The sequence below is a fragment of the Tinamus guttatus genome, unplaced genomic scaffold (assembly GCF_059628265.1).
Source record: "Tinamus guttatus ecotype Peru unplaced genomic scaffold, ASM5962826v1 Tinamus_guttatus_pri_ptg000459l, whole genome shotgun sequence".
Taxonomy (NCBI): domain Eukaryota; kingdom Metazoa; phylum Chordata; class Aves; order Tinamiformes; family Tinamidae; genus Tinamus; species Tinamus guttatus.
The window spans coordinates 107,877-134,191 of NW_028288993.1; the positions used below are offsets into that span (position 1 = coordinate 107,877).

The following is a 26,315-nucleotide window of genomic DNA, read 5'->3' on the forward strand; positions in this document are numbered from 1 at the left end:
CATTCCCTCTGTATCCACAGGAGCCCTCTGTATCCCACAAGCCAGAGCCTCTTTCTGGGGAAGGGCCTACAAGGACCACACAGCCACATGTGTCACCAAGGGCCTGGGAACATCAGCGTGACGCAGGGAGGAGGTGCCAGCTCCTGCCCGGCAAGCTGGAGTGCCTGCACAGATCCAGGGGAGCAGATCCAAGGGGAGCAGGGGAGATGGTCCCCTGGGAAGGGGCACCTGGCCCATCTGCCCTCCCAAGGTGGCTTGTGCCACGGGACGGGGCCAAGTGGGTGCAGTTCGCGGGATGCAGTGGATGCTGCCCCTGGGACTGGCCAGCTCCAGGAGCAGAAGGGCCTCCGTGGAGCGGCGGTGACCTGGCGCCCGTGGGCGGCAGGTGTGCCCAGGAGCAGGAGATGAGCTCAGGGAAGCTCCCACGTGCCGCGTCCCGCCCGGGAGGCAGCCGGAGCAGCGGCAGCACTGGCTGGGCCAGCAGCCAGGCAAGTGGGCAGTGTTGGGAGAGCAGGGAGGGAGCTGCTTCCGGCAGGGAAGAGGAGCTCGTCCCGCCTAGGAGCCTGCGCCGCAGCCCAGAGTGTCGTGTCCCCATTGTGTCCCCACGTCTGTGACCATCAGGACAGGCCAGGAGGCTGCGGGAGGCTGGATTCCCTGTGCCCCACGGCCTTTCTGATGGCCTCGTGCGGCCGCGTCCTGTCTGCGGCAGGCAGGGCTCCCTGCACCCGGCTGTGAGGCCACCTTACTGCTCCCTAGCATCACTTGCAGCGCCAGAGGGACCCAAGGGGCCTCGGAGCCTCTGCCGAATCCCTTCCGGGGGGACCCTGGTCCTTCCCCTGCGGCAGAGGTGGCCTGAAACGCCTGGAGAAGCGGCTGGGCTTCAACCCCATCCGGCAAGGCAGGAGTTGACAGCGTGTGGCGCTTCGGGTGGCTGCGCCGGCTCTGTCCATGCCGCTGCCACGTGGCTGCGCTCCGACCGCGCTTGCTGCAAGCCCAGGAGGGATTTTGGCCTCGACGGGACCCAGCCTCTGCCCTGGCGCCGGGTCTTGGCCTTGCTTCAGGCTCACGCGGGGTCCGGACTGAGCTGGGCTGATTCCGAGAAGGCATTGCCAAGGAGAACTGAGGGCCAGGCCGGTGGCGGCAGGAAATCCTCCCAGGGCTGTCGGGCTCGAGTTACTGTCACCCAGGCTGGGGACACTGAGCGGCCCCGAAACTCTACCCGTCGCGCAGGGGTAGCGCTGCGAGCACTGGGCCAGGGGCCAAGCCACGCTCTGGCGGGATGGCTCCGAGGGCAGAGGCCCAAGAAGGCCGGAGGCTACTGCAAGCAGTTCCCATGGGTGAGGATGTAGGGCCACATAAGGGCCCGTGACCCTGATCCCGGAAAACTGCTCCTGGAGGAGGCAGAACCCACCCCATCCTGCAGGATCACACCCCAGGGATGCCACGTCGGGAGGATGCGGCACGCAGGAGGTGCCAGGGATGTGTCCCCACCTTGCTCTGCAGCGGAGACGCGAGAGCCTCCCTGACCTCCGCCGGGGGCAGGGCCGGGCTGGGGACGGCACTCCTGGAAGCGGTTCCACACGGAGGAGGGGGAACAGCGTGGACCCCTGCCCTAGGGAGGGAAATGTCCCCCCGTGCCAGGGGACCCCTCAGCCCTGCCGGCAGCAAGGAAGGGTTGAGAGGGGTGTGGACACCCCAAATTGGGGGGGGCGGGGGGTGCAAAAAGCTGGCACCAAAACAGAGCAGGCTGCGTGGGGCAGGAATGTGTCAGCGGCCTCTTCTACACCGCAGGGCCGGCGCGTGGGATACGCGGAGCCGCCGCAGCGGGGGGGCGCGGGGCAGCCGGGCGCCCCACGGCACCGCTCGGCCCTGGGCGCCCGCGGCGGGTCCCGCGCGGCCCCGGGAGCCCCGCGGGGGGTGGTTGGACGAGGGGTACCGGCACCCACGGAGCCCGCGCCCATCGCCGCGGCCTCGGGCCTGGCGGCGGGGCGGGGCCGGGGGCGGGGCCGGGGCGGGGCCCGCACGTGGGAGCCAATGGGAGCGGCGCGCGCTTGGGCGGTGCGGGGCCGCGCGCGGGACGGGGTGTGCGGCGCGCGCGGCGCCGCGGTACTGCCGGGGCGGGACGGATCGGGATCGGGATCGGGATCGGGATCGGGGCGCGGGTTCGGCCGGCGGAGCGGAGCCCCGGGCGCGCTTTGTTGTGGCGCCCGCCGAGCCCCCCGGGGCGGCTCCGCGCTCCGCGGGCCGCTGCTCGCGCCCGGCGGCGGCGCCGCTCGCGGGGCCCCGCGCCGAGCCCCGGCGGAGCGCGCGATGTCCCAGGAGAACCTGCTGGCCATGGACGAGGCGGCGCTGCGGAAGCTGGTGAGTGGCCGGGCCGGCCCCCGCGCCAGCGTGGCATGAGCACCGGCAGCGCCGGGGGGGCCGCCGGGCCGGGGCGCCCCCGCCGAGGGATGGAGGGAGCGGGGCCTTCCCGCTGCCCGCCAGCATCGGCCCGGGCATCGCCCGCCCGGCGCTGGGTGCCCCCTGCGCCCCGCCCCGTTACCTGCCTGCCGCGGGTGCCGCCCGCTCGCCTCGTGCTCCCTGGGCTCGGCTCTCGGCTTCCGCTTCGTCCAGGACTGGATCGGGACCGGGGTCGGGAGCGGAGCCCTTCCCCGCTCTGCATCCCGCTGCCGTCGAGCCCCGGCGGGACTGCGGGGCGCCTGCGGGAGCTGCTTTGCCCGCGTAGCCCGTGGACGGGGCAGGATGGCTCAGCCGCTCGTGGGAGCGCCTGGGGGCCGCGTCCCGGCCTTGCGGCTCCCCGGCCCGGCCAGGGTCACTGGGACCTGACTCGGCCGAGCGGGACCCGGGGTGTCCGGCCGCGACCTTCCTTGAGGCTCAGTTCAGCCTCTGCGGGACGGGGGAGCCCCCCGCAGAGCGCCCGGCGCTGCCCTGAGCACTGCCCTGCCCCCGGGCAGCCCCGGCGGGTCCCCTCCGCGCGAGTTCTGCTTGGCTGCCCCGGAGGCTGGGCTGGCTGTAAACAGTGGCGGGCGCTGGGAATGACGCTGGGAATGGTTAACGGCAGGAAGCTGAGTCAGCTGGGGAAGCCTGGCTGGTGGGAACAGGAAAGAGTCGGGGCGCCGTGAGCCCGGTGGAGCGGAGTGCGGGACGTGCCGGCCGGAGCGTCCGGATGCGCCAGGCGCAGCTTGCAGCCCTGGGGCCCGTGTGGTCACGGGGGAGCACGGGGGCTTAGATAGGGAGCAGTGGGATGCTGCTGCACCAGGCAGCAGGGGGACGCAGAGCCAGGGCCACCCCTGCGCCCGCGTCAGTGCGTGGTGCCCGCTGGGTCCCGGGACAGGGCCTGCAGGGTGGCGGTCGCAGCCGCCCTCGTGGCCACAAGGGCTGCGGCTGCACCGAGGAGCCCCTGGGGCTCCTTGTGGCTGTGCGGAAGGGCTGCTCTGTGGCTAGTAGCAGCGGTGGGGGGCACCCGGCGCTTGTCCTGTTTGCCCAGAACTGCCACTGGGCCAGCCGGGGAGCCTGCTCTGGGTGGGAGGAGTGGGGAAGGACCGGGATGAGCCAAGGTGACGCTCGCTGGGGTGCGTGGTGCGGCAGGGAGGTGACAGCAGCGGCCACAAGACCAGCCTGGTGCCACTGGAGACTGGCGCCCGCCTGGCTCTGCCGCTCCCACCCCCGGCCCAGGGCTGATGGGGAGCCCTGGGCTGGGCAGTGCCCGATGCCACAGGGTCCTGGTGCGCTGGGTCGTGTCCAGGCCTTCCTGCCTGCTCTGCCCGGGCTGGCGGCTTCCTTGGCTTGTCCAGGTGCCCTGTGCTTCCCGGCCACAGGGGCCGGGCCGGCGGCTCCTGAAACGGCAGGTTGTGCTGCTGGAGGGGAAAGCAGCCCTGTGCGGGTCCCACTTCGAGCCTTCCCCCTCCCTGGTGCTTGGGCTCTCACCCGTCCCCTCCACTCCTGCCTACATGGGGGCACGTGGGGGGCTGGCGTGGACCCCCCTGCCCTGCCTGCACCCAGGGCTCAGATCTGCCCCCAGTGGGGCTGGCTGGGGAGCCGCTCCGAAACAACGCGAGGCCGCCGAGGGCTTGGAGCTGTTTATTTCTTTTTCTCCCCCTTTTTTTTTTTCTCCCGTGCCGCCTTTTGGCTCCGCGCAGCTGGAAGAGGATTAGCCCATATAAGGGAAAACTGCTGCCGCTCCCCCTGCTTCCTCCCTGCTCCTCCGCTCCGCTCCCGTCCTCCTCTTCCCTGGAGTGAGACCATGGAGGGTGGCGCTGGGGCTGGGGCTCTGCGGGGGTCCCGGTAGCCCTGGCCACCCCACGTGCTTGGGACAGCTCCCATCCCGCTGAGCTGGCACAGGGGAGCCCTAGGGCAGGACGCGAGCCAGGGGCCTCCCAGGTCTGGGCTCTTGTCCTGCCCAGCCTCCTGGCTGCCCCGAGGAGCTGTTGTGTCCCCCTCGTGTCCCCTGTCCCCCAGCTGTCCCCTCCGTTTGCCAGCCCAGGTGGGACAGCTCTTCCCAGGAAATGCTGGGACGAGGAGCCGTCGTGGGAACGTGCCTGGCTCCTGTCCCCAGGGCAGGGCTCCCCTGTGGCCAGGCTCTAAATGCGTCGTTGCGCCCATGGGTGCCCTGCCAGGAGCCGCGCGGGCACCGCGCTGGTGACGACCGTCCCGGAGGAGCTGGGCGGACGCCCAGACGGGGCCAGTGCTCCCGTGGGTCCGCCGTGGCATTGTCAGCACTCGCGCACAGAGCCGCGCGGTGTGGGCGCCCGCAGTGTGGGCCCTTCGGCCCCATTCCCAGCCCGGCTCCAGCTGTGGTTTCCGGCGCATTTCCCGCCCCGTGTGGCCACGGCGCCTTCAGAGCCGCTCATTCCCCTCGGCCCGGCCCCGTGCTGACGTGGGCTCCGCCGCGGTGGCCCTGGCGGGGGACGAGGCCACGGGCCCCGCGGCTGCCCTGCCACGTGCCCCCGCGACGGCCGCCCCGCGGGGTCCCGGCCTCCCGCCGAGCGGCTCCGCAGCGCTTGTCTGCCCGCAAGCCGCAGCTGCGGGAGAGCCTGACCCACCGCCCTTCCTCCTCGTCCTCCAAGCGCCCCAGGCCTCTCTCTCCCTTTAAGAGAGGCTGTCGGGGGCTTGGGCCGGCAGCTCTTCCCGGCTCCCCGCAGACCCTCATGCGCTGGAGCCGGGCATCCTGCATCAAGAAGCGGAGCCTGCGGGAGCTGCCTAGCTCCTTCCTTCCCCTGTCCCCATGTCCCCGTCCTGCCACCCGCAGCCCCTCTTTGCAGGAGCTTCCCCAGAGCAGGATTGTGGATGGGAAAGGCGAGCGCTTGGTTTCCGGTCTGGAGCCTCCCCAGCTGTTTCCTTCCTTCCTCCTCCTCCTCCCTCTTTCCCCCCCGGCTTTCCCAGCTCCACTGTTTGGGGGGAAGCCCCACTTCAAAAGAGCTGCTGCAGCGGGGACACAGCCCCCCAGGCTCTTTCTGCTGGGCAGGAAGATGCTCCAAGGGCCACAGGATGCGACAAGCGGCTGCGGCCGGTGCGATAGGGGCTGTGGCGGGGGGACGTCACAGGGTACTCGGAAGCGCCTGTGGACACAGGCGCTTTGAAGGGCCCCCGCTCCGGCGACGCCGTGGGCCTGGGCATGGGGCTGAGACCCGGCGTGCTGCTGCAGCGGGCCTGGGGAAGCAGAACCCATTCCTGGCTGCTTCCCTGCAGGCAGAGCCCTCCGAGCCGGGGGCGACGGGTCTGGCCTGGCCTGCGCTCCGGAGAGGCTCCCACTCCCAATGGCGCCGGGCTTGGTGTGAGCGGGACCTTCCCCCTATGCCCGGCTCGGTGCGAGTGGGACCTTCCCTCCCACCCAGCTGGATGCGAGCAGGACCTTCCCTCCGTGCCCGGCTCAGTGCGAGTGGGACCTTCCCTTGCTCCCCGCTCGGTCGCCGTGCAGGGACGGGAGCTGCGGGGCTGCTGCTGCAGCCTGCCCGTCTCCCCGCACGCGGCAGCTGCCCTGGGTTGTGGTGTTTTATTTTTAATGAGTTCCCTGAGAAATGGCCCCTTGGGCGCCCCAGTGGCTCGGCCTGTCCTGGCAGCGCCCTCGGGTGCATGCACGGGCCACGTTCGCGGGGCTGGGGGCGTTGAGGCGGGGGATGTCGCTCTGGGATGGCCCCGAGAACCGTCTGGCAGCACCAGCGGCCGTTGTGGCCGCCCCATCGATGGAGCGCCAGGATCCTGCCTGCCGGGGGGATGAGGGCACGGGTGGGCAGAGCGGCACAGAGGGCCCCTTTGTGCCGCGCGTAGGCAGCCCGGCCCGGCATCCATGTGGAGGGCGGCCTCAGGGGCCGGGCAAGGGTCCGGTGTGGGTGCTGCAGCGGTGCAGAACCCCCTCTCCTCTTCTGCTTGCAGCTGGAGGTGACGCTGGACCTGGCCGAGCGGCGCCGCATCCGCTCGGCCATCAGGGAGCTGCAGCGGCAGGAGCTGGAGCGGGACGAGGAGGCGCTGGCGTCCAAGCGCTTCCGCTCAGAGCGCGGCAGCCACAGGCAGGACAACAAGGAGAACTGGCTGCGGTGAGCACACGGCCCCCCTGCCGGGAGCGCGTCCAAGCACGCTGCGCCCTGTCGTGGGTGCCGGGCCCCTGCTCCGGCCTGGGCGCATGTCGATGTATGCCAGGAGGAGCCCGGCATGCCAGGGTCTGGGTCCCGGCGAGCCGCTCTCCTTGGCCCCTTCAGGTCGCAGCAGCTGGAGGAGGAGCAGCAGAAGGCCCTGGCCTCGTTATCCCAACAACTCGAGACCATCTCCGATGTGGAGGAGCTGACCAAGCTGGTAAGTGTCCCCTTGCCTGGCCAGTGCCCAAAGGGAGACTCCTGCTGGGGGACAGCGTGCGGACCCTGGCACCCGTGGGACGCCTCGTGCTGCTCCTGCGTGCGCGGGACGGGGACGTTCAGCTCGTGTCCCAGCTGGCTCTCTCCCTGGCAGCTGCGGGGAGCCAGCGAGTACGAGGAGCGCAAGCTGATCCGCGCGGCCATCCGCAAGCTGCGAGCTGAGGAAATCGAGGGTAAGGAGCCCCCCGCGTCCCGGCCAGTGCTGCGGGGCCGTGGTCGGCTCTGCGCGAACGGCCTTCGCCCCTTGCCCCCAGCTGCGGCGCTGGCGGGGAGTGCGCAGAGCAGCCGCAGGAACGACGCGGAGCCGCCGGCGCTGGCTGCCCACACGGAGAGTGGCCGGAGCGGGGAGAACGCGCGGACAGCCCTGCCTGGGAGCCGGGAGCACGGCGCCGCCAAGCCCGCCGCAAACAGCCACGGAGGCGGCACTGGCAGCGGGGAGAGCAGCCGGCGGGGCGAGGACGAGGTGCCTGGCCTGGCCGGGGGTGCAGAGGGGAGCCTCGGGGATGATGCCGACACGCCGGCTGCTCCGGAGCCGGCAGCAGCCGGACACCTGGTGAGTGGCTGCTCGCGGGCCTTTGCTGCAGGCCGTCCCTCTCCTCCGCTTGGCTCCTTGTCCAAGCCTTGCCTGGATGTGCTGCCCCGTGCCGGTGGTACCTGCCCTTGTGCTGGGCGAGGGGGTGGAAGGGTCTGCACGGAGCAGCCAGGGCGGGATGCGCTTGCTGGCACAGGGCTCTGTGGTGGCTCCCTGGGGCCATGTCCCTGCCCTGCTCGGGGCCGCTGCTCGCGCTCCCGGTGCCGCCTGCCCCTTGGCTGGGGCTTGGAGGAGCCGCTCTCCGGCCGGGCAGGACCTGCCTCCCCTTGCCCTCTGCCTCCCCTGGGCCACAGCGAGGGGCTTGTTGGGGGACAAGTGGCCCTACTTCACCCCCCTGTGCCTCCCCGCTGGGCTATGCAGGGCTCGCAGGTAATTGCCGAGCAGCCCTCCGTGCCTCTCTGGCTCATCTGCTCCTCCGAAGCCTGGGGCAGCATCCCTAAAATAGGCACCCTGCCCTGGTGGTGACCTGGCTTTCCCCTGTGGAAAAGTACCCGTCTCCTCATCACCTCCGCACTTGCCACCGCAGCGGCTGGAGCTCGTGCTGCTCCAGGGCTCCTGCCGGGACCCCTTGCTCCCCTTGGAGAGGAGGCTGTGGGCATCAGCGTGCTGTGACGGGACGTGGGCAGAGGAAGCCTAGGGGCCCCTTGTGCCCTCCCTGGTGGCCCCAGCAGGGCCAGGCCGACACAGGCTGGCGCTCGGTGCTCCCCTGCACCGTGGGGCCCTCGCGGCCTCCTTGGGGCTTGGCAAGCAGCGGTCACTGCGCAGGGACTGTCTTTGCCACCTGCTCCTGGCACCAGCGTGGTAAATGGGCTGCCTGGGGGCACAGGTGGATGTGAGCGCCGGGCTGGGCAAAGGCAGTGCCTGGGCCTCCTCCTGCCACAGCAGCTCCCGTGCTGCTCAGGGCTCCGTGGGCAGGAGCCCCGCATCCCGCTGGCTGCCCTGAGCCTGGAGCTGCGGAGCGCGAGGAGAGGCCGCCCCGGCGGCACCACCTCCCAGTCCGGGCAGCGGTGCTTCAGGATGCGCCTGGTGCCTGGGGGTGTCTGGCCGGCCCACATGGCGTAGGCCCCCGTGGTGCTGGCCTGGCTCTCACTGCCCGCGCCCCCAGGAGCCCGCACGAGGCGACGCAGCGGAGCAGGAGCCCGTTCCCGCGGAGAGCCCGGCGCCGCGCTGCCAGCCGCAGAGCATGCCCGGAGCACCCGTGGCCCAGGGTGAGTGCGGGTCCATCCCGCTTTCCCAGGCTGCAGCAGAGCCGGGGAGCGCGACAAGGTGCTGCGGGAGGGCTGGGAGGACAGAGGGGACTGCAGGGCGTCTGCCTGGGGCGCCGGGAGGGGAGCGCTGGGCGAGCAGCTCCAAGGCTTTCCCTCCAAGGAGCTTGTTCCCTCTCCTGTAGATGCCGCCTCGGGGACCCTTGTGCTCCTAGATCTCCACCAGGTCCCCGAGGCCTGTCCTGACGCAGGACCGGAGCCCAAGGAGCCGGCACAGCCCCGCTCCGAGCCCGCAGCTCCGGCTGGCCTGCACTTCCAAACATCCTGGGAGGAAAAGAGCCCAGAGCGCCCGCGTGCCGCAGGAGACCCCGGGCCGGAGCAGCCGGATGCTCCGCGTGGCGGCCGGGAGAGCTCCTGCCCGGAGCAGCCGCCGGCGGGGCCGCCCTGCACCCTCGGCCAGCCCAGCCAGGTACAGACACCCGCAGTGCGGCTGCGCGGGAGCAGCGGGTCCGCGTGCCCGCAGCCAGCGGGCAGCCGGAGCGCCCGCAGAGTTCTGGCCACGGCGACGGTGGCCTGGGGGTCCTGCAGCTCCAGGGCTGCTCAGGGAGGGCTTGTGCTGGCCACTCTCGAGGCCCTGCACCCTGGCTGGGTGCGGAGTGTGGCCGGTCTCCCCGCTCACTGCACTGTCCCCGTCCCTCCCTGCAGTTTGTCATGTGCGTGAGGGGGCAGGCGCAGCCAGGAGACCCTCCTGCGCAGAAGCTGGCAGGTAAGAGCAGCCCTGGGCAAGGAGCCAGGGCGGCGCGCGGAGCCCTCGGGATGGCCCCGCTGCCGGCTCAGCCTGGGCCGGCCCCGGCGCCCTGCCGGTGCTGTGGGCTGGTGCCGCCTGCTGCTGCTGAGCGGGCAGAGCAGCCCCGTGTCCCTGCAGCCCCGCGTGGGGGACGTCCCCAGCAGGGTAAACAGAGCGAGGGCAAAGCTGGCGTCCTGGGGATGGGACTTGTGTCCGCGTGGGCGGCCGAGCGGGATGGAGCGGTGGGAGGGTCCGGCCTAGGCTTTTGTGGCCGGTGCCCGGGCTGCCCTCCCCGGCCGCGGCGCTGTCCGCCCTGGCCACCCGGGCCGGCAGAGCGGGGTGCCGGGCTCCGTGTTTACAAGTCCCCCAGCTCCTGCCCTGCTGCCGGGCCATGAAAGGGAATCCGTGCACACACCAAACTCCAGCCTTTTGCATTCTTCATCCCAATAAGGCTGGGAGCTGCGCACCGCACTGCCCCAGCCCCTGGCTGCGGCGGCCTGGCCGGGCGCCCCGCACTGCCGCGTCCCTCCTCGCCTGCCTGCACGGCGGGCAGCCCCCGCGGCCCCTGGCTGCCCTCCCGGCAACGTCCGTCCCTTCTCCTGCAGAGGCTCCTGCCTGGGAGCTGCCGTCCCTGCGCCCAACCGTGTCCCCTGGGGCGAGTGGCAGCGGCCTGGGCAAGTTGCAGCCTCCAGCGGGTGCCCCAGTTCCCCTGTGCCCGGCCATGGCCGTGGGCACAGGGCTGTCCCCAGGGACCTTGGCCTGGGAGCCAGCGCGTGGAGCCCCCTCCCCACTCCCAGCTGATGTGACACCCGTCTCTGCCACCCAGCCGCCACCTTGGCACCAGGCTCCGCTGCCTGTTCGCTGCCCATGCGCCGTCTTGCGCTTTCCCCCTGCCCCACACAGTGAGGGCAGCCCAGGGATGCTGCTGGCCATGCGGGGTGACCCTGGGGACGTGCACGGTGGGGAGTGTTCCCAGCGCTGCCCGGCACCGCTCTCACCTTCTGCTCCCTCCGGCTCCTTCCTGGCGTGCCTGCAAAGGCCCCGTCCCCTCCCGCGTGGCAGCGGGCGCCCAACGTGACGTGGGGACCCCGGCGCACAGCGACTCTCACCGCTGGCAGCAGGAGCCATCCCCGCTGCGCCCAACTGGCCGCGGAGGTGAGGCCCTGCGGGGGTGGCGGTGCCAGCTCTGCCGCGGGTGCCCCGCGCTGCCCAGGGAGGCTGCACAGGGCCCGTGGGACGTGGTGACCGCTGTCCCTGGTCACGAGGCCACGCTCTGGAGGGACGAGGGTAGGTTTGCTGCTCCCTCTGCCCTCCAGGGCCATCCCAGCTGCAGGTGCAGGAAGCCTGGCTAAGGGTGCTGGAGGGGCACCCGGGGGGCTGCGTGTGCCCGAGCAGACACTGTGGGGGCTGCGTGTGCCGTGGGGGTCCCCGAGGAGGCTGTGTGCGTCATGGCCTGCCCTGGCCCTGCAGCGGCGTGGGATGACCGTGTGCACCGCGGGAGCCCCATGAGCAGCCGCGTGCACCGCAGGGGACCCCGGGAGGCCACATGCACCTCAGGGGACCCCGGGAGGCCACGTGCCCTGGGGGGATGCCGCGTACACCGTGGGGGATCCTTGGGTGGCTGCATGCACCACGGGGGATGCCAGGGAGGCTGCATGCACCGCGGGGAGGCTGCATGCACCACAGGGGACCCTGGGCAGGCCACATGCACCGTGGGGACCTCAGGGAAGCTGCAAGCACCACAGGGGACCCTGGGGAGGCCACATGCACTGCGGGAACCCGGGGAGGCTGCATGCACCACAGCGGGCCCTGGGGAGGCTGCATGCACCATGGGGAGGCCGCATGCTCCACGGGGAGGCTGCATGCACCATGGGGGACCCTGGGGAGGCCACATGCACCACGGGGACCCCGGGGAGGCTGCATGCACCGCGCGGATGCCGCATGGCCAGCGGGAGCGCGGTGCCGGTGCCGTGGGGTGCCCGCGGGCGCATGCGGATGCTGAGGGCGCCCGTGCTGCCTCCGCAGGGCCCGGCGCCGCCTCGGTGAGGGAGCGCGCGCGCCGCTTCGCTGCGCAGGAGGCCCCCGCGCGCAGTGAGGGCCGACGGGCGGCGGGCGCGGGCGGCCCCGAAGGGGCGGGCGGCACCGTTGCTGCTGCTGGCGCCACAGCGGGGCGGGCCGGGCCCGCCCAGCGGCCACGGGGGCCCCCGGCGCCTCCCGCACAAAACGCGCGGGGCGGCCGTGGGGGCGCAGAGCAGCGCCCGGCCCTGCCGCCCGCCGGCGCCCGCCCCGCCGCTGCTGACGCCATGAAGACCTGCTTCACCATCGAGATCAAGGATGGGCGCATGCAACCCCTCACCACCCGCGTCGTGGGGCCCCCCGGCAACCAGCGGGCAGGTGGGGGCCAGCGCGGCCGGCTGGGAACGTGGGTCCCTGGGGGAGCAGCGGGTGCCTGTGGGGCATTGGGTGTCTCCGCCGAGGTGGCCATCAGCAGTGGTGGCGCGGCCGGGTGCTCGCGAGGTGGCCTTCACCATGGGGTGACGCACGTTGGCAGGCAGGTGGGTGCTGGGTGCTAGCAGCTAGCAGGCAGCCAACGGGGTGCTAGGCACCAGTGGGACCAGCAGGTGCCAAGGAGCAGGTGGAGGGCGACACCAGGAAGGTGGACACCCATGGGACATGTAGGCAGCAGGGAGGAGGGCACCCATGGGACATGCAGGAGGTGGGGAAGAGGTAGGCACCCAAGGGACATGCAGACAGCATTGGGGAGGAGGGCACCCATGGCACATGCAGGAGGTGGGGGAGAGGTGGGTACCCGTGGGACATGTAGGCAGCAGTAGGGAGGAGGGCACCCATGGGAGCGGGATGCTGGTGGCCAGGATGCTGAACGCGGGTGCAGGTGCTGGCCGGGTTCCTGCCCGGCAGCCCCCACGTGCTGGCAGAACCCGTCAGGCTGCCCAGGGCACCTGTGTGCCCAGCACGAGGCCACCAGCCCAAAACGCTGTCCCCATCCCCGCGCTGGGGCCCTGTCCCCACAGACTTGCCTTGCCTATGGTCCCCGCGTGTCCTCGCAGGCCCATCTGCGCCGGCTCTGCTGCTGCCAGCGTGCGTGTCCTGGCTCTACCCACTCACACTGGGAGCTGATTGGGTCGGAATGCCCCGGAGCGGCCCCCCGTGGCGCTGCCCGCTGCTCCGGGGTGGTCTTGGCTCCGGCAGCAGAGCTGCTAGCAGTGCCCTTGTGTGGCAGAGGGAGGGCTGGGGTGACAGCGGGGGGCAGAGCTGCCCTCATAAAGCAGCCGCGGGCCGTGCCCAGCGCTGGTCCGTGCTTGTGGCGGGATGCGCCTGGCGGGCAGGCAGCTCGGCGGCGGGCGCCGTCCCTCGGCGGGCGCGGGGCCCGGCACCCTGCTCTGGGGCGGCCCCCGAGCGCTGCTCCCTGCCACTGCAGAGCTCACGCTGGGCCTGAGGAGCGCTCCCATCCGCATCACCACCATTCCCAGCGCCGCCGGCACCGGCACCTACACCACCAGCACCAGCTATGTCACCAAGGTGAGCACGCACCCGCCATGGAGCCTGCGGGCAGCAGCCGCGTTAGGCTGCCCGGGTCCCCCCACTGCCCGGGACGGGGGGGATTTCACCCTGCGGCTCTGCAGGGCACTCACGTGCCCGGCCACATGAGCATCAGGGGGACCAGGCTGTGCCTGGGGATGCACTGGGGAGCCCGCTGTGGCTCTTCCCCGGGTCCCACTCTGCTCGTGGATCGCTTGGGGGAAGCCTGTTGCCCCCCATCCCTGCGCTTCCACTCCTGGGGATGGATCTGCCCATGGGACAGCCCCTTCCAGGCCTCCGGCACTGGAGCATCCTGTTTTATCCCGTCCTTTCCTGAGGTGGGCAGACGGGCGGCCACCTGGTGGGGCTGAGGGTTCTTGGATCCGACTGGAGAAAAACGCCCCTCTGCTCAGTGCGAGGGAGAGGAGCCGCATGGGGCCCTGCAGGCGGCTCTGGGTGCGTTTATCTGTGCTTGGCCATCTAGGGTAATTGCACGCTGGTGCGCGCTGCGCTTGGCAGTGTCAGCTGTCGTGGCGGGTGCTGCTCGCGGCGCCCTGCGGGGTGCAGGGCCAGGCGCGCGCGGCTCCCGCGCACTCGCTCCCCCTTTGCGTGGCGGCCGCGATCGCCGCGGGGCAGTGCTGGCTCCCGCGGGCGGCGCAGGGGGAAGGGCCGGGCACACGGGCGGCCTCTGCGCACTAATGCGCTCAGGCAGGCCCGGCCCGGGGCCGTCAGCTCTCATTAAGGCATTAGTGGTGCTGCCGTGCGCGGGCAGGGGGCTCAGAGCCACCTGCCTGCCCTGGGGACACGCAGCCAAGCGGGCAGGGAGGAGGAGGAGGAGGTGGAGGCGCCCTCAGCCCTACAGGTAGGGGTCTGTCCCGCTGCAGGCAGGGCCCTGGGCGATGCCCACAGGGGCCGTGGGCAGACAAGGAAGGAGCCGCCCACCTGGCGGGGTGGCCCGGGTGGCACCGATGGCGAGACTCGTCCTGCAAACATCCTGGGGAGCCGGGTGTCCCCACGGATGCCGGTGCGCCCCGAGGCACGGAGTCCTCGCACGCCGCTGCAGTCGCGCACGGCGAGGGCTGTGTTTCACCGGGGCTGGGCGCTCGGCCCGGGGCTGGCACCGTGCTCCGTGGGGCTGCAGCAGGACCCTGCTCTGCCACTCGCCACAGCAGCCCTTGGCCCTTCCTCCCTGTCCCCCGCGTGGCCAGGCCAGCGCTGTGCAGCGGGGCCTCCCCCGGTACGGCGATAAGAATAATCGCGGCGCCGCGCCGGCCTCCAGCGCAGAGGGTGGTGCCCGCGGAGCCCCTATAAAGGGCCGTGACAGCTGCGAGGGGCTCTCTGCTGCGCGGAGCCCTGGCGGCCACCGGCGCCATGCGGGGGGCCGGGTGCGTGCGAGCGGGGCCTGGCCGCGCTGCGGGAGCTGCGCGCGGAGCTGCAGGACTTCGCGCGGGCGCAGCAAGCGCGCCTCGAGGAGGCCCTGCGGTGCGTGGAGTCGCTGGCGCCCGCGCTGCGCGGCCTGCAGGAGCAGCACGTGGTGCTGCGCGCCGAGCTGGCGCGCCTGCGCCGCCACCTCGACGCACTCGTCCCAGCACCGCCTGCCCACGAGGACATCAGCGCTCTGTTCTTGGAGGCGCAGGACCCCTGCGCCCATTTCGAGGGCACCGAGGAGCCCGGCAGCCCCGTGGCCCACCCGCCCGCCTTCTCCAGCACACGGCAGCCGTCACCCCCGCGTCTCTCCCGGAGCGACAGTTTCGTGAGTGCGGGCAGGCGCGCGTGCAGCGGGGGCCTGGCTGGCACCGCGGCAGGACGCGCTGCCCCTGCCCGTCCCCGCTGGGAACCCAAGGCCGCTGCGGGACGCCAGCTCCTGCCTGGGATCCTCCAGGAGCGGCCGAGCCGGCCCCGGGCTGAGCAAGGAGAGCGTGAGGACAGCCCGGGGCCGGCAATAGCTGGGGACAGGCAGGCGCGCTGCTGGCACCGGCATCAGCTGCGCGGCTGCGTGTTGCGGGGGAGCAGAGCCAGAGGGCTGGCTGCCCCATGGGGCCGCCCGCACGCGGGGCAGCTGTCTGTGCTCGCCTTACACGACATGACACAGCGGGGGCGGCCGCGGGCCTCGCTGCGTCCCCCCACCGTGACACCTGGCTCCGGGTTCCCAGCGCCGCTCCGTGGGGTGCAGGGCCCGGCCGAGCTGCGGGGGCAGCCGGTGCCTGCACGCGTGTCGGGCTGCGGGCCGGAGCCAGCTGTGCGGAGGGGCAGCTTCGGCCCTGCGCTGGGCACCTCCTGTCTCGTCCCTTTGTTGTCCTATTCTGGGCCTGGCCAGCTGCCTGGCGCGCATTGCTCGTGGGTCGCGCTGAAAGGGACTTGGCGCCCTGGCCGTGGGCCCGCAGGCGCTGAGCCGGCCTAGTTTCGGAGCGGAGACGACAGGAAGGCTTCCTGAGCTTCTGCACAAGCTCTTCTTCCCGCTAAGTCCCTTAATTCCCTCTCAAATCCCTTGCCACCGCTCATGGTGCACACTGGTCTTGCCAGCTGCAAGGCAGCGGGCACAGCACAGCCCAGCTTGGACCGCCTGGGCACCCATGGCCTCACTGTGGGGCCAGGGGGCTGCGCTGGGTTGCGGGGGGACCCTGCAGCTGGTGCTCACCGTGGCTGTCCTGCTCCTGGAGCAGGGGCTGCTGCCCAGGCGCAGTGAGACGCACCCAAGCGCGGGGCGGGTACCCCCGTGTGAGCCAAACGGGCGCTCAGCTGTGCCGGGCTCTCGTTGCAGATGGAAGCGGAGGCGGAGGAGCAGCCCCCAGCACCGAGCGGGGAACGGGAGCTGCCCAATGGCACGGAGAAAGCGCGAGCGAGGGAGCCAGAGAAGAGGAGCAAGCTGAGCGCTGAGGAGCTGAGCAGGATCGAGGACGAGGATGTTCTGGATAAGATGGTAGTAACACGGCGTGCCCAGAGGGGTGGAGCGGGATGTGGAGCGGGTCGCTCCCGAGGGGAAGGGAGAGCGCCCGCGGGGGTGCTGGGGTCGGCAGCAGGCCCAAGCAGCGGAGGACGTTACCTTCCGTGTCCTCCCGCAGCTGGATCAAACGATGGACTTTGAGGAGCGGCGGCTGATCCGGGCTGCCATGCGGGAGCTGCGGCAGCGCAAGCGAGGTAACAGCTGCCCGCGGGGCCGGTGCCGGTGCTGCTGAGTGCGGGGGCTTCCCTGCGCCCGCAGAGGCGTCCGTCACCCAACGGCGCCCGTGTCTCGTGCCTGTGTTGCAGACCAGCGGGAGAGGGAACGGAACCAGCAGCTGCAGGAGCTCCGGAGCCAGGCGGGCGCAGGGCGGGCAGGCCACAACACGGAGACCATGACCACGCAGAGCAGCCAGGCGGCCGACGGCTCGGCCCGCAGCACCGTGACCAAGACGGAGCGCCTCGTGCAGTCGAGTAAGGGCAGGGCCTCGGCGCTCCCGCTCCGCGCGGGCTCCAGCCTCTCTCGAAGGCTCTGCCCTGTTTCTGCTGCTCCCTTCCCATCTGTCTGGGGCCTGGCCTGGCTGTGGTGTCTTCAGGGAGCCCTAGTACTTCCAATGTCACTCCAGTGTGTGGCAGGAGCCAACCCAAAGACCCAAGCGCCTTGTCCTGCCCTCCCTGTGGAGGGAGGGAATGGTGTGGGTGCAGCTGCACCCAGAAAGCCCACCCAGATACACCGGAGATACAGCTGGAGGCAACCTGGAGACAGCAGGACCCTGGTTTAGCGCCTTCCCTCTGCGTCAAGAGGGAGCAGGGCTCTTCTTGGATCTGCCACAGCTCACCCCAGGCCTGAGCATTAAAGAATCTGCTCTAGCCCCTTCCCACCTCACCCATACTCCCAGCCTGTGCTGGCAGGGGCCTTGTGTGCTCCTCAGGACACTCTCCTGTCACCTGCTGGGCTCCGAGCCCCTACATGTGCTGCCAGCTCCAGCCGGGAGCTGCTACCCACGACTGAGGGCTGTGCTGGCCCTTCTGCCCCTCCGCTCCTTCACGCTGGTCTCTCCGCTGTGGTGCCTGGGCTGGCTCATGCCTCTGTGTCCCCCCGTACCTGCCGGGACACAGCTGTGCCCATCCATCCACCCGTGCCTCCGGGGCTTCCCTTGGTCCCGTCTTGGTGGCCAGGCTGCGTGGGTACCGGAGCACCCAGCCCCAACCGACCCCCTCTGCCTTTCCCCTGCAGACGATGGCTCCAAGACTTCCCGGACGACAACCATGGAGTCGAGTTACGTGAAGAGACAAGACAGTAAGAGCTTGTGCCTCCCTTTCTGTGCTGCCTTCCTCGGGGCACCGCTGGCTCGGTGCCAGCTGTGCCCTTGGCGCGTTGCTCCTGCCTGACGCCGCTCGTGCCTGCGCTGTCTCTTTGCAGATGGCAGCAGCACGTTTGTTCAGACCAAATCATCCTACAGCTCCTCTTCCAAGAAGATGGGCAGGTGAGTGGCAGAGCCCCAGCTCCCGGCCCACAGGGACCGCCCAAAGAATCTCTTCTGGTCATGCCCTTGCCCAGCTGTGGTGCTCTGCGCAGGGGTGTCACCAAGGGTCCCAGCACAAGGTGGGGGTGGCTGGAGGACCCAGCAATGCGTCTCGGAGCTGCTGGGCTGGGGATGGGAAGGAGCCCAGGAGTCCAAGCACCTCTGCCCGCTGTGTCCCCGCCGGCGCTGAGGCTTTGCCCGTGTCTCTTCCAGCATCTTTGACCGCGAGGACGAGAGCGCCTCCAGACAGAGCAGCCTGGCCGCGCTTGAGCGGCGCCAGGCCGAGAAGAAGAAGGAGCTGATGAAGGCTCAGAGCCTGCCCAAGACGTCGACCTCGCAGGCTCGCAAGGCCATGATGGAGAAGCTGCAGAAGGAGGGCGGCAGGTGAGGGGGGCCCAGCCGCGGGCGACGGGGCGGGCGCCGCGTGCCAGGGTGACGCTGGGTGCTCTTCCCCACAGCCCTGCAAACCCTGCTGTGTCGCGCGCCGCCGTGCAGCGCTCCACCAGCTTTGGCGTCCCCAATGCCAACAGCATCAAGCAGATGTTGCTGGACTGGTGCAGAGCCAAGACCCGGGGCTACGAGGTGAGTGCTGCCCCTTCTCCCCATCCCTGCCCAGGCTGGGCCAGTCCCTCAGAATCCCAGAATGGTTGAGGTTGGAAGGGACCTCTAGGGATCATCCAGTCCATCCCCTCTGCTCCAGCGGGGACACCCAGAGCATGGGGCACAGGATGGCATCCAGGCGGGTTTGGAAGATCTCCAGAGAAGGAGCCTCCACAGCCTCTCTGGGCAGCCTGTGCCAGGGCTCTGTCGCCCTCACAGCAAAGAAGTTCTTCCTCACATGGAGAGGGAACTGCCTGTGTTTTAAATTGTACCCATTACCCTTTGTCCTGTCACTGGCCACCGCTGAGAGGAGTTTGGCCCCATCCTCCCTGCCTTCCCCCCCCTCGGGTACTTGCACATATTGATCATACAGTGTGCATATTGCTCTCCCTCCACACAACTCTTGTGCCCCACAGCACGTGGACATCCAGAACTTCTCGTCCAGCTGGAGCGACGGCATGGCCTTCTGCGCCCTGGTGCACAACTTCTTCCCCGAGGCTTTTGACTACAGCCAGCTCACGCCCCAGAACCGCCGCCACAACTTCGAGGTGGCCTTCTCCTCTGCAGAGTACGTAATGCCCCCGCTGCACCCGATGGGCTACGGGCCTTCCTCGCCCCGCGCCTGGGCAGCTCTTCCTCTCGCCGCTTGGGTGAGGAGATGCCAGGCCTGGGGTGGGAGCCCAGTCCCGCACGGCGCCGGCTCTGTCCCAGGCTCAGTGGCCCCTCCGCCTCCTCCCCGCATTGTGCCCTGAGGCTGGGGGCCGGGCAGACACTGCAGGGAGTGGAGCCTCCCCTTACCGAGCCCCAGGAGGCCGACACAGCCCAGTGTGGCGCAGAGATGTTGGGCCGGGGGTAGCTGGAGACCCAAAGCCAGGGCAGCCTCCTGCGTGCAGGGCCTCCTGTCCTGTAGCTGAGTGCATTGAGCATGGGATCACAGCCCCACCAGAGCTGAGGGATGGATGCAGGGCCGGGTCCCTACGTGCAGGGTGCCTCCTTCACGGTCTGAAGGGCTCAGACACCGTTGCAGCTTCTCGAGTCTTTTCCCCTTCCCTTTTGCTTCTGGTTTTCCTGGGTGCTGAGAGATGGGAGTGCGTCCAGCTGGAGGGCTGGAGGCTGGGCCCTCTCTCCTTCCTTCTGTCTCTCCTCCCGTCCGCTCCTCCTTCCTCCCGTGCCTGGCTGGCTGCTGCCTCTGAGCAGGGCCACATGGGTTTCTGCGGAGTCCCCTGTCCCCACGGGTGCCATGGGCTGGTGCCCAGTGCGGTGGCGCGAGCTGGGAGCTCCAGCCAGCTCCCTTGGTGCTGTGGTTGTTCAGCGGAGCAGCGGGAACGGGGGGCCGTGTGCCTGGGTCTTGGTGATCCTGTTAATATACCTTTTGCCTTAATTGGGACCGGTGCGTGGACTGAGAGCGCCATCGATCCCTCCAACCTGGAAGCCAGGTGGCCTCTCATCCTTCCTCCTCCTCCAGCTCTTGTGAGCGTCTTCTCCTGAGCTTCCTGCACCAGGGCTGTGCCATGCAATTCCAAGCGGAGCTGGCAGGAGGGTCAGGTTATGCCCTGCCCTGCCAGCCCGGTCTCTATACTGGCTCCATAGAGTACCGCTCCGCTCTGGAATCTGCCCCCCAAGCACCCGGCGCCAGAACACGTCACTCCCTCCTCTGTCTCGTTCTGTCCTTCCCCCCTGGACCTCACGCCTGTCCACGCTGCTCACCCCGCGCCCTACCCTCGCGCCTGTGCTTGTGAGCCCTCCCCTCCCAAGTCTCACGGAATGGCCTTGGAGCGAGCGCGCCTGCAGCCCGCCCGCACCGCGCACGGCGCATGTGGGAGCCGCGCAGCGCCTGCCCGCGGAGCGCGCACTGACTACGTGTCTCTGTTTTCTCTCTTCCCCCCCTTCCCCGACTGGGCTGCGGTCACTGCTTCCCCCTCTCTCTTCCCTGCCCCAGGAAGCACGCAGACTGTCCGCAGTTGCTGGACGTGGAGGACATGATCCGGATGCGCGAGCCGGATTGGAAGTGTGTGTACACATACATTCAGGAATTCTATCGCTGCCTGGTCCAGAAGGGGCTGGTAAAAACCAAAAAGTCGTAGCCTATTTGCACCCCTGGGAGCGATGGTGAGAACCTTCCTGTCGAACTGCTGCCGCGTGCCCGCCTGCCCGCACCCCGCAGCTTGGCCGTGCCCGGGGCAGAGGGGCTGGGGGTGGCTGCCAGGCCCCGGCGCGCGGATGGGGTCGCGGCGGTCCAGGCTCTGGGAGAGGCCATGGAGGGGAGCGGTTGGGAGCAGCGGCCTCGGCCTCGCTCCGGCAGGGAACGCTGCGGGCGGGAAGGGGGGATGAGCGTGGAGCTCTGCGGCGGGGGACAGAGGCGGCACTCGTGGCCTCCTCTCTTGCTGCTGCGCGGCAGGACGGGGGTGCACCCGCTGCTGGGGCGCTGCTTCGGTGCCGCTTGTGCTCGGCAGTGGGACCCCGCTGCGGCGGGGTGAGGGCGAGCGGCCCCTGCAGCCTCCCGGGAGGCCCCGGCCTTGGCGCTCGTGCTCACTGCTGCCTTCCTCAGGGCCCCGGCGGGGGGCGGCGCGGCCGCTGCGCCGCGGGGTCAGGCGTGGGTGACGGTGCTCGCACAGAGGTGCCGCCTGCTCATATATGGGCAAGAAAGGGGAGCCTGGAAAGTGTGACTCAGGGCCCGGGTCCTGCCTCCTGGAGTGTTTGCGCCTGCCTTCAGGGGCATCGCGGCTGGCGCGGGAGCCTCCTCAGGGCCCGGCGCCGCGCGCACCAGTGCGCCCGGCCCTGCGCCGTGCCTTTATAAGGACAGGAGCTGCCTGCGGGCGCTCTGCCGCTGCACGCGAGCCGGGCTGAGCGCGGTGGGGCGCGGGGCCGCTTGCCGGGGCGCTGCGTGAGCCGGGCTGAGCGCGGTGGGACCGCTTGCTGGGGCGCTGCGCGCGGTGGGGCCACGGGGCCACTTGCCAGGGCGCTGCGAGAGCCAAGCGCGGCACGGCCGCTCGCCGGGGCGCTGAGGGCAGTGGGGCCGCTCCCCGGGGCACTGAGGGCGCTCGCTGGGGCGCTGAGGGCAGTGGGGCCACGAGGCCGCTCACCAAGGCGTTGCGTGAGCCGAGCACGGCCCCACGGGCAGCCCCGTGTGGCAGGGGCAGGTGCTGGCAAGAGCCGCCCCCGTGCAGAGCCCGTTGGTCCCGCAGCCTCCTTGGCCCTGGGGGCAGCGAGTGGGGTGTGAGGAGAGGGGCAGCAGCGAGCCTGGCGTGGGGCGGCCCTGCTGGGCTTGCCTGGCCTCCTCCTGTGTCGCTGCCGCTCTCACTCCCCACCGGGGCCTGAAGCTGCCTCCAGGCCCTGCCAGGCCCCTCCGCGGGGCTTTGCGGGACGCCAGGACTGGGGCCCTGCAGGCTGGGGGCTCTGCAGCCTGCGGCAGGGACTACAGGCTGCAGGGCGGTGGTTTCCTGCCCAGCTCCGTGCCCCTTCCACGGGCGCGGCCTGCAGGCGCCCTGGGCCGCCGCTGCCTGCTCTGCCGTGCGGCTTCAGCCTGGAGCTGCTCCTGCCCGGCCTCGCTCAGGCCGTGTCCCTGGGAACAGGGCTGCAATGCAGAGCCCTGGCACTACCAACACAACCCAGGAGCCTGCGGGCACCTTCCCCTTGCAGTAGCCGCAGTGGAGGCTCCCTGGGGCTTTGCCCTGCTGGCCCGGGCCGATCTGAGCTCCGTGTGTGGCTCTGCCGGGAGCTGTGCCCTGCGTCACCCCTGGTGCTGGGGCTGCCCGGCTGCCCTCGGGCGGCTGCTTTGCCCAGGGCTGTGTGGGGGGACCTGGGACCCTACGGGGGTGGCCCCGAGGCCTCTTGACCTGGGGGTGGCAGGTGCCACGTCCTGGCTCTGGGGTGGTCGAGGCCGTGCGGTGCCAGTACCCGCTGAATGCGGCACCGCGGCTGGGACTCCTCTCCAATGGGATCTTGACTTGGATGAGGCTGGCAGAGCAGAGGGGAAGCGGGGGGAAAGTTGGGCGGCAGCATGAGGGGCAGGAGACGTGGTTGGGACCCCCGTGCCTGCCCCACAGCCAAGCAGCCCCCGACACCATCCCCATGGGCAAGGCAGCGTCCAGGCAGGGGTTTGCCCCAGCGGCAGCAGCGGCTGGAGGAGGACGGGGCAGGCCCCGCTCCGTGGGCCGGGGCCAACGTGCACAGGGGACAGTAGACAGGGCCAGGAGCCCTGCTGGGGCCAGCGCGTTGGCCCAGCGGTGCCACCACGAGCTCTCCTCGGAACCAGGAGCGAGCGGCGCTCTGTGAGCGCCGGGGGCCGGGGCCGCGGATCCCTGCTAAGGGCTGTGTCTCCCCAGGACGCTGGTGGACTGCGTGCCCCTGGTGGAGGTGGAAGACATGATGATCATGGGCAAGAAGCCGGACTCCAAGTGCGTCTTCACCTACGTGCAGTCCCTCTACAACCACCTGCGTCGCCACGAGTTGCGCTTGCAGCAGAACCAGTGCTAGAGGCCGCCTGGCCCGCGGCCGCCCGCCCCGCACTGCCCCTCTCCCCGCAGGGCCCTGGCGCGAGGAGCTGCCGCCCGGCCCGGGCTGGCGGCAGGAGCCAGTGACGCGAGGGGGTGGCACCGGGGAGGGGGGGAACCCCACGCGCGGGCCTTGTCGAGCGCCCGGAGCTGAGGGCCGGACACTGCCTGCCGGGCTCTCCTCCTCCTCCCCTGCCCTCTCTCCTACTAAGTTATTGGTTTGCAAGGAGCTGGTTGCAGCGCGGGCAGCCTCCTTGGGGCTCCATCCTGGGCTGCCGGCGGCAGCTGCGCCCGCTCAGCCGCGCTGCGTGCGGAGGCCGCCCTGCCCGCCTGCTCGGTGCCGCCTCGGCACCGCGCTGACACCGCTTGGCACCGCGCGCACGTGCCCGGGGAGCCACGTCGGCGGCTGGGGACGACTCCGAGGCACCACGGGGGCCGCGGGCCCCGCTGCCCTCCCGGCCCTGGGCGCTGTGTGCTCAGCACCCGCCGCCCCTTCGCCACGGTCCCCACGCCGCGCTGACACGTGTACCAGCACCAGCCAGACAATAAAGGTTTATTCTACAGGGCCACGGCTCTGCCTCCCTCTGCGGCGCTGGCCGCTTCCCTGCGCTGCGGCCATTCGCGTGGCTAGAGCCCGGCAGCGGGATGTAGCCGCGTCCCCTCGGACGGAGCCAGCTGGGAGCAGCGGGGGCGCCCTGGCTCGGCTGTGACATGGGCAAGGGGGACACCTTGGCACTTGCGGATGGGGACAAGCGCAGGGGCAGCATCAGCAACTCGGCCTGGCTGCTGCTCCCTCCCCTCTGCACCTCTGACCGCGCCACAGCGGGGCCCGCGTGGGGCCCATGCGGGCAGAGCAGCTGGGGGGCCATGGGGCTCCCTGTGCTGCTTGCCGGCAGCACCCATGTACCCAGGGCTGTCCCCCACCGCCTGCGCGCGCCCCACGAGAAGGACAACACGGTCAGCGCGGGGTGCGCAAGGGCTTTACTGTGGCGGCGCTCCCCCCGCCAGGACTCAGCGCATCCACTCTCAGCACGCGGGGCTTTCTGCTGAGCGTTTCATGCTGTCCCGCGCGGGGCATGCAGCCCTCGCTCCTGCGCATTGGTGCCCGCCGCCACCCGCCGTGCACGGCAGCTATTGCCCTGCTGCCTAGAGGTCGGGGTGCTCCGCGGCGCCGGCGGGTGCAGACTGGAACCGCTCGGGCACGGGTGCCTCGGGCGTCTCCTTGCGGTAGAAGCCCAGCTCCTGCACCAGCTGGTTGATCTCCTCCCGCGTCATGTCGCTCAGGGGGATTCTCTGTGCGGAAAGGAGTGTGCGGTGCCTGTCCCAGGGGTCACAGCGCCCCTGGCTGCGCCGGCGCTGCCCGCGGAGCCGCTCACCTGCAGCTCAGCGTACGTGTGGCTCAGGAGCACGAGCTCGGGGTCGGCGCCGGGCAGATGCTTCATCTCCAGGTTGTGGCTGGCGGGCGGGCTAAGGAGGCGGCGGAGCCGGGGACCCCGCCGCGGCCGCCCGCCCTGTCCCATCCCACCCCGCCGGGAGCCCCCTGCGCCGCAGGATACTACAGCGGGATGTCCTGGGTGACGAAGGCCTTCACCTGCCGGTGCACAGGACAGCTCAGCCGGGGGCAGTGACCCCTGGGCCCCCCAGCACCCCCTTCCTGGGGCAGCTCCCTGGGAACCCCCTCCATGGAGCATCCCCCCCCCAGCACCCTCCTCCTTGGGACACACCTCCCCCCAGGGGCTCCTTGTTTGGGACAGCCCCCGCCCAGCGCCCTCCCCTCCTTGGCACCCCCCCACCAGCGCCCCCTTCTTGGGACACCCCTATCAGGGCCCCCCTCCTTGAGAAACTGCCCCCCCCCGGGCCCTCCTCCTTGGGACACCCCCCTCCAGTGACCCCTCCTTGGCACCCCCCACCAGCGCCCCCTCCTTGGGACGTCCCCCTCAGGGCCCCCCTCTTTGGGACACCCCCCCCAGCGTCCCCCCTCTATAGCGCATTGCCCCCCCCGCCAGCACCCACCTCCTTGGACACCCCTCCCAGCACCCTCCTCCCTAGGGTGGTCCCCTGCCCCCCTCCTTCGGGCATCTCCCCCTCAATGCCCCTGTCCTGGGAGCCCCCCCCCCGGGTGGCTCCTCATCAGCTCCTCCCGCCCCCCCGGAGGATCCCCCCCCCACCACCCCGTTCCCCGGGGCGCCCCCGGCTCCCACTGCCAGGGCCCGCTCGGCCCGGCCGCCCGTACCCACCTCGGGCAGGCGGTTCAGCCGTCACCCGCCGCAGGTCTGCGGGCAGAGCAGAGCCGTTACCGCCCGCCACCGCCCGCCACCTCCCGGCGCGGCAACTCCCGCGCTCACCTCCACCTTGCCGCGGGCCAGGCCCCGCAGCCTCTCGCGGTCGGGCTGCACACGGAGCGGGTCCGGCTCGCCCCCCGCCGCCGCCAGCAGCAGCAGCAGCGCCGCCGCCCGCCACATCCCGCCACCGCCGCCACGTCACGGGCCGCGCGCGTCGCCCTCCGCGCAAGCGCCGCGCGCGCGCACGTACCCGCGCATGCGCACACGCGCCGCGCGCCTGCACGTGCGCGCGCACCCCCGAGCCGGCTGCGTGCACGCGCGTGTGGAGGCGCAAAGGTGTGTGCGCGCGCCCGGCGCTGCGCAGGCACTCGAGTCCTGTGTTCAGTTTTGGGCCCCGCTCCAAGAAGGACACGGAGCTGCTGGAGCGAGTCCAAAGGAGGGCAGCGAGGCTGGAGCACAGAGCTCCTGAGGAGCGGCTGAGGGAGCTGCGGGTGTTCAGAGGGCAGAAGAGGAGGCTCCGCGGAGCCCTTATCGCTCCGCAGCTACCTGGAAGGAGGCTGCAGTGAGGCGGGGTCGGTCTCTTCTCCGGAATAACTATGGCTACGACAAGAGGAAACGGCCTCATGTTGCGCCAGGGGAGGTTCAGGTTAGGCGTTAGCACAAATTTCCACACGGAAGGAGTGGTGAAGCATTGGGATCAGCTGCCCAGGGCAGTGGTGGAGTCACCATTGCTGGCAGTGTGCCATGAACGTGTGGATGCTGCATTTGGGGTCATGGTTTAGCAGGATGGTGCAGAGGGGGTTATGGTTGGACTGGATGATCTTGAAGGTCTTTTCCAACCATAATGATTCCAGGACACTCACTTATGCACACACCCATGCACAGAAGCCCATTTAAAACACAGCAGCGCCCAAGTGAGTGGGGCCTGTTGCGTGTGCACTCTGATAGCCGTGCACACTGACACCCGTTCACACATATGCACAGACACCTGTACCTGGTAACACACATGCACACTGACATGCGTGCACGCTGACACGTGCAAACTGCTACCTGTACGCTGTGACACACGTGCGCACAGAAACGCGTCCCCACGGACATAGGTGCACACGGACACATGTGCGCACGGACACGCGTGCGCTCGAACAAGTGTGCCCACGGACACACGTGCCCGCTCTCGCGGGAGCCGCGCACGGACCCTCCTCCCCCAGCGGCCCCGTCCCCCGCGGAAGGGCCGGGGGAACGGCGCGGAGGGGGGCGTGGCCAACGGCCGTTTGGGCGTGGCCAAGGCCGGGGGCGTGGGCTAAGGGCGAGGCCCCGCCCCCGTACCGCTAAGAGGGCGTGGCCGCCGCGGGGGGGCGGCCGCAGGTGCACGAGGGGTGGCGGCGCCTTTAAGGGGCCGCGCAGGTGGCGGGAGGGGGTTGGTGACATCACGGGTGTCGCCGCCGCCATGGAACCGGCAGGGGGACGCGCGGGGGCCGCGGCCGCCGCACCGTGAGCGCGGG

The 26,315-nt window shown here is 70.8% G+C and overlaps 2 protein-coding genes across 2 annotated transcripts; one reads left to right on the forward strand and one right to left on the reverse strand.

Moving 5' to 3' along the window:
• Positions 1-2,253: 2,253 nt before the first annotated feature.
• SMTN (smoothelin) lies at positions 2,254-22,516 on the forward strand. Its single transcript, XM_088532241.1, has 19 exons — positions 2,254-2,361; positions 6,373-6,533; positions 6,696-6,789; positions 6,943-7,021; positions 7,103-7,401; positions 9,351-9,411; positions 10,471-10,587; positions 11,458-11,826; positions 12,872-12,972; positions 14,609-14,725; positions 15,734-15,892; positions 16,035-16,110; positions 16,222-16,386; positions 17,150-17,212; positions 17,336-17,399; positions 17,652-17,822; positions 17,897-18,020; positions 18,455-18,606; positions 22,364-22,516. The coding sequence occupies exons 1-19, from the start codon at positions 2,311-2,313 to the stop codon at positions 22,512-22,514; spliced, it is 2,574 nt and encodes an 857-aa protein (XP_088388367.1). The 5' UTR covers positions 2,254-2,310; the 3' UTR covers positions 22,515-22,516.
• Positions 22,517-23,677: 1,161 nt separating this feature from the next.
• On the reverse strand, positions 23,678-24,993 carry SELENOM (selenoprotein M). The gene is made up of 4 exons (XM_088532242.1): positions 24,769-24,993; positions 24,088-24,122; positions 23,908-23,986; positions 23,678-23,824 (listed from the first exon to the last, which is right to left on the reverse strand). The coding sequence occupies exons 1-4, from the start codon at positions 24,991-24,993 to the stop codon at positions 23,678-23,680; spliced, it is 486 nt and encodes a 161-aa protein (XP_088388368.1).
• Between the last annotated feature and the right edge of the window lie 1,322 nt (positions 24,994-26,315).

Bases quoted from the DNA above. Each gene is read 5' to 3' on its own strand.
- SMTN (XM_088532241.1), top strand. From the start codon at position 2,311: ATGTCCCAGGAGAACCTGCTGGCCATGGACGAGGCGGCGCTGCGGAAG. The intron at 6,790-6,942 runs GTAAGTGTCCCC...TCTCCCTGGCAG, and splicing joins TGGAGGAGCTGACCAAGCTG to CTGCGGGGAGCCAGCGAGTA. The intron at 12,973-14,608 runs GTGAGCACGCAC...TTGGAGGCGCAG, and splicing joins GCACCAGCTATGTCACCAAG to GACCCCTGCGCCCATTTCGA.